Source organism: Psittacula echo (assembly GCF_963264785.1).
Source record: "Psittacula echo genome assembly, chromosome: 1".
NCBI lineage: Eukaryota > Metazoa > Chordata > Aves > Psittaciformes > Psittacidae > Psittacula > Psittacula echo.
The window spans coordinates 44,480,045-44,499,624 of NC_137735.1; the positions used below are offsets into that span (position 1 = coordinate 44,480,045).

General features: G+C 35.3%; 1 protein-coding gene across 1 annotated transcript in view; it reads left to right on the top strand.

The window, feature by feature from the left end:
* Window positions 1-19,580, top strand: part of FSTL5 (follistatin like 5) — a gene marked incomplete at both ends in the record, with an annotated part of 323,640 nt that overhangs the window by 214,295 nt on the left and 89,765 nt on the right. Inside the window, one exon of the mRNA XM_080617101.1 lies at window positions 17,350-17,470. Coding sequence (XP_080473227.1) covers window positions 17,350-17,470 — 121 coding nt within the window. The remainder of the gene's footprint in view (window positions 1-17,349; window positions 17,471-19,580) is intronic.

Here is a 19,580-nt window from a genome sequence, read left to right on the forward strand (position 1 = left end):
GACATCTGCCCTCTTCTTTTCCTTCTAACTTATCCTTTTTTCCCCCTTTTTTTATTCTTAAGAAAATACTCAGGAGAACCTTTCACATTTTCTTCTCCCATGTGATTGTATGGACCTACATACAAACTTTATGCATGGTTAAATTGTTCTTAGTACTACAGTTATGACTTTAAGTCATAAATACAAATGCCATGTCTGTCAAGAATCTACTTTTTTGTGTTTGTATTTATGACTGAATACCAGGTGAGCCATAAATGTCAGAGGAATATGCCTCCTTTTTTTTTTTTTTTCTGTTTCTCAAATACAGCAACTCTTAAAAGTCAAAAAAAAAAAAAAAAGGCTCAACAAAGCAAACAAACAAAAAAACAGCAAAAACCCTTGCTATGAACGTATCCTTTAAAATAATCCCAGGCAAGCCATGTTAAACTATCTAGAAGAGCATTATGCATTTTGACATCTACAAACAGTAATCCTCACTGAAATAGAAGGAACAGTGTGGATTTCTGAATTGAGTGATTACTCCAAACCAATTTCTTAACAGAATGTGTTGAACACATCTTTAGAAGAGTTGCTGAAATGGTAGTTCTGTATTGCTAGCTGTTATTATTCTCCTGTGTGAGCTGAAATGCATGAATACCAAAGTTTTTTTCAGAAGCAGAAATTTCTAAAAGTAAACTTAGAATATAAAGACAGTAAATAACAACTTATTTGATTATTTTTTGTATATTACAGTATCCATCCCTGGATGTGTTCAAGGCCAGGTTGAGCAGAGCCTTGAACAACCTGGTCCAGTGTGAGGTGTCTCTGCCCGTGGCAGGAGGGTTGGAACAAGATGATCTTAAGGTCCTTTCCAACCCTAGCTATTCTATGACTCTATGATAGTTATATCCACTGCAGAAAATACTAATTAATATACTCTCTAGAAACATGGAAGTATTTTAAGGAAGATACACAGGTAGCGATTTCATTTATATTACTCTTTTCCTTTCAGCAAGCTATCTTTTAGATACATGTTGATTTTTCTACCCTATTATTCATTCAAACATTGTTTATTATTGGCCTACTGCTATTGTAGCCTATGTTCCTTTTCTCAGAGACACCAGAACTTCTATCACACCTACCTTTCTTTTCACTCTTGTCCATATTTCCTTTGTTTTAAAATTACTGGAAAGCTATTTGATCTACTGTGTTATAAGCTGACTTCAGAATTTTTGTAGGCTTTTCACTACCAATCTTGCTTGCTTAACCCTTTCTTTTCAATTCAGTTCACTCTTTTCCCTGTTCTTTTCTATATATGTATATACAGTGATGCAGGGTATGTCTGCACGCTATATTGCTGATACTAGAAAATCCAGCTTGTGCTATTAGCTCCTGATTAATGCATGCAAAAATTGCAGTGTGATTTTTATATGCATTTATAGACTTACTCTTCTGATTTTTTTTTCGTCAGTATACATTCCCTTAGCTGACTTAAAACCAGCATAATTTCTTCATGCTTTTGATACTAGCTACACACTTATTTTTCCAAGTTGTCCACGTCATTTTGCAGTACTTTTGCAATCCTACTAGACTTAACGCTTTCCACAGCTTTGGTGAGGATTGCTTGAAAGAGTTTTATAGGATGCAAAAAGAATACTAAGCTTTCCAGGTTATTATTTTGGAAAAGAAGTCTCAAAAGAGCAACCTGGACTAGGCTACAGCTAGCAGGAAAGGTCAGTCCTTCTTAAAAGCATGAGAAAGATGCTTTGTTAATAATGGCCTCCTGTGGCTCACAGCCCTGAATTTCAAATCATCACTATAGTACATTAAATAGGAGGGCTACATCATCAGTAACAAAAGTGCTTTGATATTGAAGAGTCTGTCTCACTGAAGAGAGTCACAATTGCTTAAACACCAAGAAAAAAAACTCTTTCTGCCTCTCTCTGGCATCCTAGGAGGAAGAATTAAGATAGGTAGGACGTATTGGGAATTTGGCTTTCCTGGCATTTATAATATTTTAAAATTATATTATTTTAAAATTTCTAATATTTTAAAAATAATAATGGTTTAAAAAAATCCTCCAGAAGTGTACCAAGGTATTGATGCAGTACTGACTCAAAAAGAAAATTGCCACCCACCTGTAAAATCACTAATACCACAACTTGCTAAAGTGACATGAAGCAAGTTACTTATTCAGATCAAGCTTGATTAATTTTTGAGCTCTGACAAGATTACAACAGAAGATCGTATGTCTGCCATGATTTTCAAATGATGACATTTAAGATTTCTCTGTATCAAGCTGTGGAGTGATTTGTCTACCTATACTCCCAGTACCATGTATCCATTATTATCTAGATTTTCTTGATTGATTACAGACTGATTTTTATTTCATCACCTCATGTTCTTTGTCATATGTAAACGTTATCACCTTCCTGTATATTCTTCCTTTCCTTGTCATCTTTATTCCATTTTTATCTAGCTATCTTGATAATCTAGAGCTGCTTTTCAAAAGCTTGCATTCAGAACTTTGTTGTATTTACATATAAGTAGCATTTGTATCCATGGCCAAAATTTTTTTCATTGTTCTATTAAAGAGGAGAGATAAAATAAATGTAAAGTTTCCCTAAGTTTAGTATGAATTCTGGCAGTGCCTTTACCTGTCAGTACTTTTAATAGTTCCTGTAGTTTCGTTTGATTTTCATGCAGGTTTCTGTTTGTAGTTCACATCTATATAGCTAAAATACTGAATTTTAGCTAGTATAGTTTGCAGCATTAAAATAATTTTTATTTGTGTACATTTACCATGATTAATACTGTGATAAAATCACATGTCATGATCAGGAAAACCTTGGAGCATTGGAAACATGGGGAACAGTTCCTCAATAAAGCAACGGTGCTCTTTCTCCATCCATCATTTGGTCACACTTTAACTCTGAGCTGAAGGAAGTCTTGAGGATGGTCCTCTCTACAGTCTCCTTCTGGCTATTCTCAGCTGTGCTCCTTTTGCCTTTTGTTATGCTTGCTGCTCTGTCTTCTCCTGACTCTCATTTTGGCAATGCTTTGCAGGTAATAAGATTGATAGAACCATCCGGTTTTATAGTTTTTGGAGCATCTGTGCAGCAATGCCTTACTGCTTGTATGATGGTTGCTTGCTTGAATTAGACTTGTTGTATCTGGAGATGAAACCTTTCATTTTATATTTTCTACGTTCCAAAGCATTCTGCAAGCCCTAATGGAGAATCAACCTTACAGCCTTTCCTGCTCTTCACAGGATTGCTTTTTTTTTTTCTTTAAAGCTCACTCTGGACTCTGAAAAAGTCTGATAGAGAATATAGGAGATGTATTCTTCAAAGTTGGTTGGAGTTACAGAGAGGAAGATTTTTAGCATTTAAGCTTTGGAGAACAGATGCATCAATTATGTCCCTCTAATTCACCTTTCATGTATGCCTGGCTATTGTAACACTTAAAACTCCAACCAGAAGTAGGGAAGTTGAAACAGTGTTCCTAAATAATAGCTAGTTTGGTTTGGTATAAAACTCATACTAATTTATACACTAAGGAAAATTCAGGCAAATTTCAGGTGATCATTGAATCTGCATTCTTTATTATACTTTTGCAGGTAAAATAAGATAAAATGACTGGATTTTTTGACGGTTGCCCAAAAGTCCTTACTAAATATGATTTTGTTTTGCTGATGATTAACAGTTTTCTTTTAGAACTTACTAAGGGAATATCTTAATTTTCTCCAATGTTTTCTTCTCATATAGATATTTAATTGGATATTTGAAGCAAGAAAATATTAAATAAATTCAGAGTATCTAATAAAGAAAAGCATTATTCTCCACTCTCATCTGAAGTAGGTTATCTTGTCTGGTTTAAAATGAGATTTGAGTGACCATTTATTCTTAAGAATTTTGATAAAAACAGTTATGTATTTAATTTCAAATTGCCCTGTTACTTAATTGAGATGTGACTGTATCTTCTTTTGTACAGTATGTGCTCTTCCAGGCAAAGGTTTATCCTTGCAGACCTGTTTATGATACTGAGAAATAAATTGAAATTGCCCTACTCTCCCGCAGTAAAATATTAATGCCATACCACTTTTGTCTGTGATATGTTTTAAATTTTATGGAGAAGTTTGAGAAATGTTAGGAATTCTGTTAATTTCCTACTCTTGTCATTTATAGTTAATGAGTGATGACTGAAATCTTGGTTTTGTTTCACGTTTTTGACATGATATATATTAGTTTTAACATCAGACAAGAAATTCATTCATGAAAAAGGCTTTGAAGTTTAAGCTGTGGATGTTAAAAAAATAACACTTTGAATTATAGTAAAAGGAAGGCAGAGGTAAAGAAAAAGCAACCAAACAACAGCTTCTTCTCTCACCCCTCTGTATTAAAGATCTTATTTCTGACATGAATTTTATGATCAGTTAGCAACTGTTCATGTTAGGTCTCTGTCCTGGGTTCAGCTGTAGCAGTTATTTTTCTCCTTCCTGGTGCAGTGCTGTGGTTTTGACTTTGGTCTGAGAACAACACTGATAACACACCAATGTTTTCAGTTGTCATTAAGTAGTGTTTACTCAGACCAAGGGCTTTTTCAGTTTCATGCTCTGCCAATGAGGAGGGGCATCAGAAGCCGGGAGGAAACAGAGAGAGGACACCTGACCCAGACTAACCAAAGAGGTATTCCATATCACAGCATGTCATGCCCAGTATATAAACTGGGGCAGTTATCCAGAAGGGTTGGATCAGTGCTTGAGTTGGGCTGGGTATTGGTCGGCGCATGGTGAGCGGTTGTATTCTCTTCCTCTGTTATTTCCCTTATCATTATTATTATTGGTGGTAGCAGTAGTGGTTTGTGTTATACCTTAGTTATTAAACTGTTCTTATCACAACCCGTGGGAGTTACATTCTTTCGATTCTCCTCCCCATCCCTCGGGGGGGAGCTGCGGGGGAAGAAGGAGGTGAGTGAGTGAGTGACCAGCTGTGTGGTTCTGAGTTACCAGCTGAACTTAAACCACAACAGTCTGTGATTAAATGTTATTGATACCAAGTGTTAGCTAGAGGGATCAGCAATAGAAAAAGAACTTCTGTGCATTTCAGTCTTCCAAAGAAGATGACTGTACTGTATATGTGAAAAATTTGTGTGATGCTATTTCAGTAATGGTTGCATATGGTGACAGCAGTATAAAAGCTTTCCAATAAATAGTGCTGTCCCATTGTTTAATATGAAAGCATAGAATAAAGGTGAAAAAAGATGGTATAGTATATATGGTTTCATGATTCATAAAGGACTTGTACTTCTAAGGAACTTCTGGGCCTGTTACAGAAAGCAGTAGTTAAAAAAGTAAAAATTAAAAAGAGACAAATATAAACAACAGTGGTGTACTAAGAGGTAAAATTATTTTGGTAGATCTTACAGAATCTTGAAGTCTTTTAACAAAGTTATTGTTGCAGCAAAAGAGGATTGCTTACTGTGATTGGTGAAGCAATGGACGGCTCAGAAGAGAGAACCTGTTACTCTCAATTCAAAGAGCACATGAATATGGTCATGACCCAGTGTAATGCTCTGATTTCCATATAAATCTTTTATATGAGAGTTTTGTTTAACTGGAGTTTATGGTCTTATTTTCAACTGTGTAATTGAAAGCACTTTGATAAATATTCTTTTTTTTTTTTTTTAAACTGTTACAATGGGAACACATGTACCTCAATTAGATGCTTTGCTTCAAAATAATACACAGTTAATAATACCCTGCAAGTAGCAGGGTATGGTAGACTTCATATGTATAACAAGTGTGAGTGTTTGGTAAGAACAAAGCTGCTAAATATCAGCAAGATTACTTTACTTTATTAATAACAGACAGAAAATAGTAATGAGCATTATTCACAATCCCTTTAGGAAATGGGGAATTTCCACTTTCATTTCTGTGACTCAAAGACAGACTAGATTTAACAAAGAGATATATACCAGAAAGAAAAAACACTTTATTTATCTAAAACACACTATGTTACTGGCCATAATGTGTAGAAAAGATGAGATTTTATTAGTTTCACATTCAGCTATTGTTGTTGTGTATGAACAACCATGAAGATATATGATACCTGTAGGCTTATTAACTTTCTTCATAATATCCTGCCTTCATATTAGTAAAATAATGACTTCATACTAGGTACAGCTCTGGAAAATATGTTTGTAAGTAGTACCACCACATGCTGAAACTTTTTTTTTACAGGCAATTTTCTGAACACTGTAATTTGTCTTGTCGTGTGCTAGCATCTCCTTGCAATAGCGTGCAGTTTACCTGATCAGGAACCATGATCAAAACATACAAAGGCTATCACTAAAAATTGTTATCAAAATTCATGTACATAGAGAAGGGAAAAGGGAAAGGAAAAAATGTGTTTTAATGGTTTCAATAAACCTTGAGGTAGCTGCCAGTGAAATGACTTTTCTTTCTTTGACATCAAGGAATGGGTCTTGCCTAGTAGAGCTTTCTTATGATGTAAGTTTGGACTGATTAACGTGTAAGGTTGTATCAATAGTTTGAGCAAAGGCAATTATTTATGTGATGCTTGCAGATAACTAAGATTGGTATTAAATGCAAATTGTCTCAGCTTTCAAGCTTTTTATTAGTGGAATTCATACTAAATGTTTAGTTTCCTTAGCTCAGATTGGCTGGGATTTGTGTTTCCCTAAAAGGCTCTAAGAAAAATATTTCTATGAGTGTTGAGTGTGCCAGCCTGGGCTGACATAACCTTGTTAACTGAAGCTTCTGTGCTAGCATTAAGGCTGTCAATGCTTTGATTTTATAAACCAAGAGTAAAAGATGGCAGTGGACAGATACCACTGACTTTCTTGTATGTATTCAGGTGTACGCCTTAAAAAAAATTTTGCATAGGAATTCCATTCAAAGTCTTTCTTAAGCATGTATGTTTCCTTTTGTTATACTATATACTTGATAACAAACTGACACAATGACATTGCATTTCTAATCCATGTCATGTGTTTGACTAGCCCTGTTTTCCCTCTAGTGTTGTCTGGAGATCGTGCATTAATGCTGCATATAAAATGAGAGATCATCTTGAAGAAAACTATCCAAGTTACAATTTGCCTTTTTTTTTTTTTTTTAACCTTGTAGCCTGGGAATAACAAGAAGCGGATCATTCAGATTTTCAAAGTCAGGTTTAAAGTTACTAGGGTTTTTTTTCTTCTTTTTTCCCTATATATTCTTTTTAGCTACCACATAGTAGGAGATCCCCTACCAATCTCTTTTCTTTTTTTTTTTTTTTGTTTTGTTTGTTTTGTTTTAGGTGGTTTTGTCTGCAAAATATTTGAAAGCTGTGCATGTTTGACAAGGTATTTTATTGGTGGTTGGTTTATCACGTGTACACAGAGTAGTTTGTAATAAAACTAAATTTATCCCACAGAGTTTTTGCAGGCTGCGTAAAACTTAAAGACACTCTTCCTGCCTATCTCACGCCTGAATATTTCAGAAATATATGGGATGGACTGGATGAAAATTGGATATTATTTTAGTAATAAAAATGTTTAAATGGTTATTTTTTAATTATTTGTAGTTTTTCTTGAGTTTGTAAAGAAATATCTGCAGAAATTTACTCCTATGAAGTAAGATTTCTGTTACTTTAAGATGAGAGAAGTTCAAGAACCAAATATATGAATTATTGCCAACATAAGAGATGGGGGTTGTACTCATGAAACCAAACCTGAAACCCAGTATTTTATGCAGTATGAAGATCAAAAACTTTAATAAACTTTATAAATTTGAAACAAAAGTGCTTGTAAGCTAAGTGACTAAAAAGAAAGTCAGCCTTATCCCAGTGTGCTTATGAAGAGATGATGGGTTTAGAATCAGGAAAATTTAGGAAGCATTCAATAATTTTCTTTTACTTTCCTGCAAATAAATTATGTTTAAAGAAAACAGAAATAGGAAATGCTTTTTCCAAGCTTATTCCACAAATGTGACCCTAAATCAAGTCACCTTAAAGAATGAATTGTGGCAGTACTTCTGCTTCTTTGGGGTCTCCTAGCACTTAGGTATCACTTTGGAATGTGATCTGATACAAGTAAAATTCACAGGGCAAAGCTAGTTTCTTTTTGCAGATCTAGCTTGGAGAGTAATGATAAATACATCTATACTTGTCCCGGGTTCAGCTCTAACAAGCACAAGCTGGTGGCCTTTGTCATGCACTTCATGGAGGAGATCAACAAGGAGATCAGCAAGATAAAGCCGTCCGCCAATGCCCATGGAATGGATGGGGGGGCCATGGAAAGCCTGGGAACCCATGGAATGCCCCGGCCCATGGAACACCTGGGCTCCTTGTGGAGCGCAACAGCAACTGCAAACCGAGAGGGTGAACCCGATGGCTATTGCTGGAACGAGTCAACTCGTTGACACACAGACCCCCTCAGCCTGGCTGGGCAGGGGGCAACTGCCAGAGTAGGAGACATTCCTGCTGTTGTTGGAGGGCCGAGTGGGGCCTTTAGGCCCCTTGTGGCACCCCTGGGGGGTGTAGAACATCCAGGACCCCAGCATGGTGCATGCTGTGCTGGGCAGACTTTGCTCGAGCAGCCAGAAGCACAAAGCTCTTGCCAGCACCAAACAGCAGCACTCAGTCAACATGGAGCTGCTGAGGAGGGCCAGGCAGCATGTGGAGGCAGCCATCAAAGAGAAGATCTTGGTGCAGGGCTCCTACCCCATCATCCACAAGCTGCTGTGGGCACGGGACTGGGTGAAGTAGTTCTTCAACATCGTCAGGGTGGGAACCTGCTCGGGGCAGCAGCAGAACACCCAGAAGCTGCTGAGGAGGGTGAGGAGGATGGTGGTGGTGATGAGCAGTGGGAGGCAGCTCTGCATCCAGAGCCAGGGTCGGCATCGGGTTCGGTCAGCCCTCAGTAGAGATCTTAGAGCCTCCTGAGGAGGAGGAGGCCCAGTGGTATGATGAGGACCCCAATGGCATCCACAACATGATGGCCTACATGGTGCAGGACCAGACACCAACCTTCATCTGGACCAGCCAATGCAATGCTGTGAACTATCAGCAGCTGTGGCAGGACCAAGCGGTGAACCACTTTGCCGGCATTGGAGCCTTCACCACCAAGGAGGGGCTGTGCTCAACCTTCAAAACCTTCTCTGGTTCCACCAAGCTGATCTCACCACCTTCTTCCCACAGTGCTACTGGCTGCCAGCTAAGGATGAGCACCAAGCCTTCATAGAGGATTTCCACCTAAACCACGACAACACTTAAAGCTGATTTATAAAAAGAAAAAGGATATTTTAGGGGAATTGTAATAAGCTGTGGTGAGTAATTATAAGTTCATGTCACTGGTTATGATGTTAAATTGAAAAATATGAGAAATTATTGTCAGATAGCTTTATCTGATTAAATCTGATTATATAACAATTTGTTTTGTTAAAAGGAGTAGCAATTAAATGGTATATGAGTAATTCTGAAGATCTCAGTGTGTAACATGAGCCAATAAAAAAGACAGCTGTATTAGAGCATGCAGAAATTTCCGTTTAAAATAAGCTGTATCTACTCAGTTGGAGTTTTTGAACGTCTAAATAAATTAGCAGTCATTATTGCAGATTCATAGCAAGATAACATAAAGTTACAGAGGTTTTTTGGAAGTAAAAGATTAGTGATGTTTTACAGATAGCCTCAAGAGCTCTAGTCCGTTGGCAAAGCTGTCACTTATGTCTAGTTCATATCTCCCATATACAAGATCCAAATTCTCTTTACACCACTGCATATAAAATGAATTTATTATTCTCACTGGTGATCTAGGAGTGAAGGTGTTTATGGCTCTTCTCTGTGTCGTTTCTCTTCAGGTTCTTAGGAACCTTGTAACATTATTAGGTATTGAAATAGCAAAACCAATTTTTAACCAACTGAGTTTGAAAAGCACAAAGCTGCTGAATGTTTTCTGTAGAATAATGATATTACCATTTATTATCTATTACTATTTCCTCATAAAATGAAACTGCAGTCCTTACTGCATCAAAGAGAATAAAGGAAAAATCATACATCTCTACTTATTTGGGTAGATAATGTTATTCTATTCATTTATAGTCAGAGAATCTTTTTCTCAGATTTGCTGAGTACAGGCAAATCCTCTTCAACTGATGATGGGCTTGTGCATTACAAAGTCTTCTTTTAGAAAGAGATAATAGTGATCTCTGTATTGACCATTTGTAAGACAGGCTTAGGAAGATGTGTGCAGATCCTCAAAATCTGAGAGTTAGTTAAATGTTCTGAATTGCTCAGTGAATGATCACCTTTTTCCCTGCTGGCAGCAGAGTGATCCTAGTGAGGCTATCTTTCTTCTCTCCAGTCTCCTCAGTGTCAGGAAACAGAGGGATCAATGAAATGCTGTGTCTAATTGTAACTAGGAAGTTTGTCAGCAGGGAGAGGTAGGCGGTAACTCAAAGCAATGAGCAAAGACAGATCCACTGAACTGGTCTGTGGAAGGATTTTTCCACCTTTAGCTTCTCAGCTGACTGTGAAAGAAACTTTCTAAGAATAATTTCTTTTGACTAAAGTTAGCCAGCATTAATAATGACAAACTGTTGTCTGGTGTTACATTCTTCAGAATAGCATTTCTTTTAAGATCTTGTCACTTTCTATTGTATATACTATACTACTACTTACTGCATTACACTGTGTTCTTTCTTTCTTTCTTGAAGCTTTGTCTTGATTTATGATTTTTGTCAGGCTGGTTATTCAAGCAGTGGATTTACAATAAATTCATTGTTTGTTCTTATTGCAGCTGTAAAATAAGAGATTGAGAGAAGACATGCAAAACTTGTGCTTAGGAAATTTGGGTTTTGTTTTCCCTCTTGAATTAGAAGGAAAACTTAAAAAATCTTGGATTTGTGCCAGGTGCAGTCATTCTCAGATTTCTTCCTGGAATTTCATTTCTTTCTGACATGCAGTTGCAAACTGCAGAGTTGCACTGCTCTGCCAACATGAACAGAAAAACTGATTACTTGGAAAGTAGTTATTGTAACATTGAAATTAGCATGAAAAGCCTGAGATGAATTTAGCTAGCAAACCAAGCATACATCAATAATTATTTTAAAAAACATTTTCAGTTAACCCTTAAAAGGTTATCTATTCTCTGTGTCCCTGTAATAAATCAAGTTACAGATATGGAAAAATAAATATGCAAATTACAGACAAAAATGTGACGTTACTGTTACTGGTACTTCCATGAGTTGACTGAAATAGATGCAGAAAGGATGGAAAGATATACAGGGAAAAAAAGGGGATTATGTATACTGGCAGTGTTTTACAAGCAAACAGCTGCTGTTTCGAAAATATATAGATGGCTGCAGTTGATGCAGCTTTCCCTTAGCAGACCAGTGCACAATTTTAATTCTTGGGTGCAAATTATTTTCCTGATCAGTTCACAGGCAGATTTTTTTTTTCCTTTTCCTGTAAGAAAATCAAGATTTCTTTTTAAAAACAAGGAGGGAAAAGCCCCCCGCCCAAATTGTATTATCATTATAACTGAGCTAGTGTAACAGTGTTACAGTGTTTACATTATTAACCATCAGCAAAAAAAAGATACCAACCAACGTAGTTTTGTTCTTTATTATAGGTTTGTCAAAGACTGCAAATATAAATACAGGTTTCATATGTAATCTAAAAGCTATTCATTAAAAATATTTGGTGCTTGCAAATTCCATTTATTAGAGACCCAATAAGATAATTTTTTTCTGTCTTAGGATAACGTAACTAAGAATTCACATCTGCAGTTCTCATGTTCTTATTCCTGTATTCTATTCTTTATTGTCCTTGATGTCTTTTCTTTTTTTCTATTTATTTTTTTCTTTCCTTCCCCAAAGTGCAGAGTTTTGAAGTTAAGATTAATATTTTGAAGGTTTTTTTAAGTTAAAAATGTTAAAGCTGTAAGAAGATTATACCAGTTGTTTCTTTTGACTTATATGAAATACGGCACATAAAATCAGTACTTTGAAAGTGTGTAATTGTAAACTTTGATGTATAAAAATCACCTTTTTGCTACGTACAAGGTAATGGTGCCTTCTGGCATTCCAGGAAACACACAGAGAATTCATCAGCTGCCAGAAACTGAGCTTACAGAGAGGAAATTTCAAAACCAAGATTCTTAACCAGTTTGTAGATCTCTTAAATACGCTATATTAAGTTTTATAAAATGTTTGGATCAGTGTGAAAAGCTGAGGCTGAAATGCTGGTCAGAAAGTTATCATAAAAAAAAAAAAAACAAACCACAACCAAGAAAACCCCAAACAAACAAAAAAACCCAAAAACCCTAGTAACCACCCTCCCAAAGAGAAAAAGCCACTCAATGTGGAAAACCTAAGTACCAAGCCCTAGTTTAAATTATGTACATTAATGATTTAACTGTGGTATACCTGTGATTTTTGGGACTGTAAGCACAAGGTCAGAAATTATTTTGTAGGGAGTTAGACTTCCTTTTTTCTAGACTAATCATGTTTTCTGATTTTAAAAAATTCTCTCAGTTTTGGCTGTAATAGCTTTGGATCACCTAAATCTAGACGTCATCCCCAATTCAATTTTCTGAACTCCTTAAATTGTCTGATATGAATTCTTGGTTATATGTTAGAAATTAGATTTGGGCAGGGGGAACAGCAGGGATCCACTGAGTGAAAAGGAAAATGAAGACATAATATTTTTAATTTTCATTTTGAGGGAAATGCGTTTTAGGGTGAGCACTGTGATCTCTAGATGAAAGAATCGTCAAGATTTGGAGTACAGAAGGCTTTGAGACAAAGCAAAAAAAAGTTATTTAAGAACAATATATTGGTAATAAATTAGCTATGGTGTGAGAAAAAAAACAAACCACAAACCAAACCAGACAAATCCTAGGCTATATGATGATGAAAAAATTCATGCAGTCTGTTTCATTATACATTTTCCTGTGGGGAGAAAGCTGGCAACAGTCTTTCTAGAGCTGTTAATGAAGAAATGCAGGAAAATGATCATAGACTCATGTGAAAAGCATTAGTGTATGAGCAAGTTATGAAAGTGAAGGAAGTAATTATTGGTTTAAAAACAAAAATCACCTTTAGGTTTCTGTTGTATTAACACTAAGACAACTAAGCAAAGATTCACTGACAAATGAATGGTTTTTTTCCATATTCCTTTAGTCATTATTCATGACACGTATCATGATTCTTAAATGTCAAGTCCTTCAACAGAACAGAGTTGCAGTGGAATAATTGTTAAAATAATTGTTCAAGTCTATTTTTTTTAATGTATGACAAAAATAGTTTCTCAGTTTAATTGTAGAAGTATCCCACCATTTGAGTAGTAGGATATTTAACAAAAATTGAGCTTGTAGCAATATTTTTTTTTTAGGATAACCAAGTCTTTTTCTTTTCAAAAGGTCAAAACCTCCTTTTCTATATGCATTGCTGTTGATGTTTGAAGGTTCTGGTTCAATGATGCTTGTGTGTCTACAGATGCAGTTTTTTTCAGTGACTTAGCTTATGAGTTGTTCTATAAACCACTAAATATATGTCATCATTCAGTGTTGAAGAACTCTGTTTATACTTCATCATCCCTTTCCAAAACTGCTTAACATGAAGTTCTGTTTGTATTGAATTGTTTGCTTTAATTAACAAAGCAAACTCAGCTAGGGACATTTGCTTTGTAGTTGTAAAAAACCCTCAAACCAAACAATAAAACAAAACAGAACAGTAAGAACAATAAAAACCCCATCCATAAAATTCAAACTCTCTGACTGACAAAATGATGACGTCATGTGGGAATCCTATTGAAATACAGATATCTCAGTAAAATAGCCATAGGGATGTTTTATCCATCCTATCCATCCATGATTTCTATGAAAAAGTAGGGAAAAGTGGTAACACAGATATCCATTTACTTGGAAGATAGATAGGGTACTTAAAGATATCATCACACTATAACGAATCAGTCAAAGGCCTGGAACAGGTAAGTATGCTTCAAAGCAATATCTAATAACATACTATAAGGAATGTTAACTTAAACAAGTCCCCAGACTGCACTGGAGAAGCTAAATGTTAATACACTCCATTCTATGTCCTATTTTGTTCACAAATACCTTTGACAGAGACTAGGCAAAAAATTGTAGGCAGCAATATTAGACATTTGCTAAATAAAAGTACCTCTAGTGTGATTCCTTTGAACATTCTTCATTTTTCCACTAGTAACTTGAACAGCAACACTGAAAAAATGTGTTTAGATAGTAAAGGGATGAAAGTTGATTGCACTTCAAGCATTTGGAAAGATATAAAAATAAAAAATATCAAATTAGAAAGTTTATTGGAGTTCTTCAGGTTAGTTTTTTGACAGGAAATCCGGTTGTATTCATTCTCATAATCAAAGTTAAAAAGTATGCATTAAAGCTTTTTTATGATTACTTATTTTTATTTTTACTATTTTTTGTAATAGTAACATGTAATGTCATATTGAAGACATGGTAAAACTATTGTCTGTGTAACTGAAGTGCTAATACAGAAAGTTGTGGTTATCTTAAGTCAGGCTGTTGACAGTCTTACCAGATGGGTTAATTTTTAGGTGGGTTATTTTCTTCTCTTAATAAGCAACTATAAGAATCATCTGTAGCACAGTTGTGCTGTGTGAAATTTAGCTGCACAAACATATTTGAGAGAACAAATACAGTGAGATGCATGTTTGGGTTTTTTTTTTGACAATATTTTGAGTATATTTAAATAAAGAAAAGTGAGAAATTAAAGGCAAGTTCATCTAGATTCCAATTTTTATATTTATGTTTCAGTCTACAAGAAGACTAAAGATGTTACAGTGAAAGGCAGCTTGAGTGGAATATGAGCATAAAATCACTGAGATTATGTTCTCTGGGAAAGAAGAAAAACCAGAAAGTAAGGACTGAAAAAAGTAAATCCAAATAACTTGGGAAGGTGATAGGTGGGGTCATGGAAGAATATAAGAATTGACATCATGGACCGAGCTTAATCTAGTCCAGTATTTTGTCATCGATAATGTTCAAAGGATAGAATGTAGGAGTAAGGCAGCACATAGTAATATTTTTTATCTAAGTTCATTTACTGTGCAGCTTACAGACTCCCTGAGCGAGATATTACAGCTGACTTTTCTGTTTTTAAAAGCTGTAATACTGTCCTGTGAATTTGAGGAATTTGAACTGGTTGTAAATATAAGGTCAGGATGGTAGAGTGAAGGAGCCTAGGAGGAGGCATCAAGGTAAAAAGCGGGAGCATAAACCTGGATTTCTGACTGCAGGAGAGCAGCCTTCAGTCTCTTCAAGGACGTACTTGAAAGAATCCCGTAGGAGACCATGCTGAAAAGAAGAGGGGTCTAAGACAGCTGGTTGATTTTTGAGGATCACTTGCCTCCTCTATGCTTAAGAATAGTTTGTCACAATGAACAGGATGTAGAAGGCAGCCAGAGGCCCGTCTTAATGAACAAGATGCTCCTGATAGAACTCAAAAGAAAGCATGATAGAAGCAAGGACAGGTGACCCAGAAAGAACATTGCAACACTATTAGAATGTGCAGAACTAAGAAAGATAAAGCCTCCCTGAAACTGAATCTGATGAGGGACATGAAGAGCTTCTACAGGGCTTCAGGGCTATATCAGTAGCAAAAGGGAGAGTAGGGAAAATACGAGCCTGCTGCTGAGTGGGGCACAGGACCTGAAGACAAAAGAAGTGGAAGAGGCTGATGTACTGGAAGCTTCCTTTGCCATGGTCTTTGCCAGTAACGCTTGCCTTCAGGTATCCCAGATCCCTGAAATCAGTTTACAACAGTGCTTCTGTAATGAATCACTGAATCTAATGAGGCACATAGCTATTGCAGCTTGGTGATTATTCCTATTCTAGTGAATCAGACAACTGTTGGATACGTGGGGCTCTATGTGTGAGCATGTGTGCGTGAATATTTGTGTTGTATATAATTATAATGTGTATAAGTGTATATTTTATAGTGCCGTATCCTGTGTTTAATTGCAAGCAGAAGATATTATAAGTTATTTAAAGATTTTAAAGGCTATTTCGGAGCTTATTTATATTAAGGAGTATAAAATGGCTATAAGCTGGCCATGAATAATTTTAGGATAAAAATAAAAAGAAAAACTGTATTATAAATGTAAGAATATTGAGAAGCTTTGAAACATCTTTTTAGTACACAAGAAGGGTAGCTGAGTTTATGGTAAAGTATATTAACATTAAGTATACGATTGCAGAGTACAGGTTTCCTTCAGGAACATGGGCTGACCTACATTCCATATGAGATCCTGCATACATTTTCTAGTTTGAAACAGATTCTGTTTTGTATGTTTTTTATCATAGTTTATACACTTTAATTTCAGAATTAAATATTCTACAGCAGAAACTATCTACTAGGCTAAAAGACATTTGTCATCATTTTACGTTTCTATTTTATATTCTTTGCTCAAATAATTTAATTGTTGGTTTATGTAAATACAATGCATATATAATAATAAAAAGATCGTTATATGAGACTGGAAACAAACTAGCTGTCAAGAAATGTCGTTGAAAAAGTAAATCATGAAATATAATGTAGAAAAAACAATTTTGGACTTGTACAAGCACTACAAAATCTGAAACATATACTGGAAGAAACTAGACTAGGACTGTTATTTTAGTGTGGTCCTTGCAGATGTGAACAATAACAAGGAAAAATAAAACTGACTATTAGATGTTCCATATATTTTTACAATAATTGATATAGTTTACAACTGGTTGTAAATTTTAAATGATATTTTATTAATTAAAATTGAACTGAGAATTGAATGGAGAGTCCAAATGAGGGTCAGATTTTCTACTGTAACCCAGTGTAGCCTATATGCCAATTAAATATGCAGAAAAGGATGGAATTAAAAATTATTACTTCAATTGGAGAAAAAATATGATCTTTTTTTCTATGTATCTGCTCATTTCAAAGGATGACAGGCTTCCACAGGATGTCATTTGCCTTGTTAAATTGTGCAGAGATTTAGGTTTTGTATCTGATCATATCCAATCCTAAATAGCTTTTCTTCTGCAAATAACTGTCAGAGCTAAATAAACAAGCATATTATTTCTACAGTGTTTAACTAATTGATAAAATAATAGTTTTATTTTCTTTTACAGGCACAATGTGTGTGGCAAGATCCAACAACTCTACCATTCACAAATATAATATTTGGGTTTCAGACTACTGTCAGCTGTTTTGGTTTAATATTTGTGATGCTTGGTATTTACATCACAGCTTTGTTGCCATGAAGATGAGCATGATTACTGTAAAGATGCAGACATAATTATGATAACCTTATTTTTAATCTTTCTTGGTAGGATTTTGGAGATGATGGGTCCTTGTACATTACTAAGGTTACCACAACTCATATGGGAAATTACACCTGCTATGCTGATGGCTATGATAAGCTCTATCAAACACATATTCTCCAAGTGAATGGTAAGGAAAAATGTTCTAATTACCAAACTCACAGGAGACTTGGATTTGGATTTTGTTAAGCAGATCTGTTGTTGCTGTTTTACTTTTTTACAGTGTGTTACAGCTTAACAGAAGAATAGGATTTTTTTAATTCTTGCTCTCATATAGTAATGAAAAACAAGACAAGACAGTAATATTCATTTTATTACTTCCATATGAATAATAATTATTAAAGGAGTAAAAATAGTCCAGAGGATTTCCTTTGCACTGTGAACTGTTGACTTGTGAAGACTTCTAGTGCGCTATGTGCAGAATAAGTATTTTGCATTTAATGTAAGATTTAAAAAAAGCACTACCCTACACATTTATTATTTTGAAATCTTACCATGATTTTAGTAGATTAACTGAAGGCATCTCGATTTGAAATCTTGACCTTTATATTTTCCTACATCTGGTCAAGTTCTAAGGACCACTTTCCTGAACTCTGTACTTGGACAAAACTTCACTGCAGTTGTTACTGGTGCCCTCAAGATAGGCCTTTCCCTTCTCTTGAGTGGTAATACCCTCTCCTCCTAGCTGTTTTTCCTATATGTGATTTTTTTTTCTGATTATTTTAAGCAGTTGTTCCACTCCTCTGTAACCTTCATATAAATTTAAAGTTGTCCAAACAAATTGACTAGGCCATGTTTGCTCTGTTCAGATAGTTGTTTTTTCTCAAGTTGACACTGGAGAGGTACCTTCCAATACAATTTTGGAGGTTGATTTCCTGGGGAGCAAGGAAAAGGAGAAGGGGCGCCCTCAGTGCAATAGGATCATTTGCTGTGCGTATTTTGGATAAATAGAGTTAAAAACGTGGAAATAAATGAACAGCTCTTCCATAGTTTGGACCTGCACTTGTAAGCAGTAATCTTCCTAAGCACAGGCATGATGGTCAGTACTTGTAGCTGTGATAATGACTAATTAATGTAATGATACCTGTATTAACAGGAGAGTCAGACAAAAGGTTAATGAGATAATGAGGCTTTATTGGTCACAAAGATCTGATGTGAAGGCTCAATGAAAACAATGGAACTAGATTTTAAGTTCTTTCTTGATTTATATGTGTGTAAATCTATATATTTTTAGAAATAAATATTTATATATTTTACATCAACTAGTTTGCAAATATTTCATATATGCATATATAAATTTAATTTATTTTTGTTTTAAGATTAAAATCTTTAGGATATTTTTTTTTTTTAGTTTTAAATTTACTTGTACAGTAGAAAAGAACAATGAGGTTGCTTTGGAACAATACAGGTAATAGGGGCTGTTAAAGACATGGTTTATGGTGAAAAAAATTTAGACTTATACAAATAATATGATAAACTAAATATTGTAAGCAATTTTATAAGTTGGTATTTAACCCTTTTTCATATAAACACTTAATAAAAACTGCTAATAAAACACCCCAAATTGTAATTGCGCAGGAGGAACGATTTCACTAAATAATGCTAATTATTAGCATTTATATAATAATTAAAACTTTCAACCACATTATGAGACTATATGACTATACAAATCTGAGTCTGTCAGTCTGATTTTTTTCTTTTGATGGTATTAATATATTCAATGAACCACTTTATATATAAATATTATATACGGAATTGAAATGCCTTGCACTTGGTCCTAAAAGTTGTTTGTGTTGCTGAGATGCTCCAGAGTGTTAAATTGTTGCAGTTCTATCTCTAAGGAAATGGTGTTCCTTGCTATTTTGGAGTCAAGGTGGAGAAATAAGCTATTTGGCTTTGATGAAGTGGAAAATCTGCAGCATGGGGCAGGCCACCTAAAGCACCTTCTGTCAAGAACTGCTGAACAAGGCAGACATGAAAATTGGATCCTAGGAAGTGAGTCAAAGTCAGATGGGGAGCTGAGGTGCCAAAAGAGGCTCAGGCCATCTGAGTGTGCAGTTGAATTTATTATTATTGAAATAATCTGAGGAGTCTCAGTGGGGAAGGCAAAGTCTCAGTGTGGAACACACAGATCCTATGGGAGAGGAGAAAAAACAGGGAAGGACTGGAGGGAGAACAGGAATAGGAATGTCAGGCTGGAGGTGAAAAGTGCAGATCCATGTCCATAAAAGCAAAGTCCC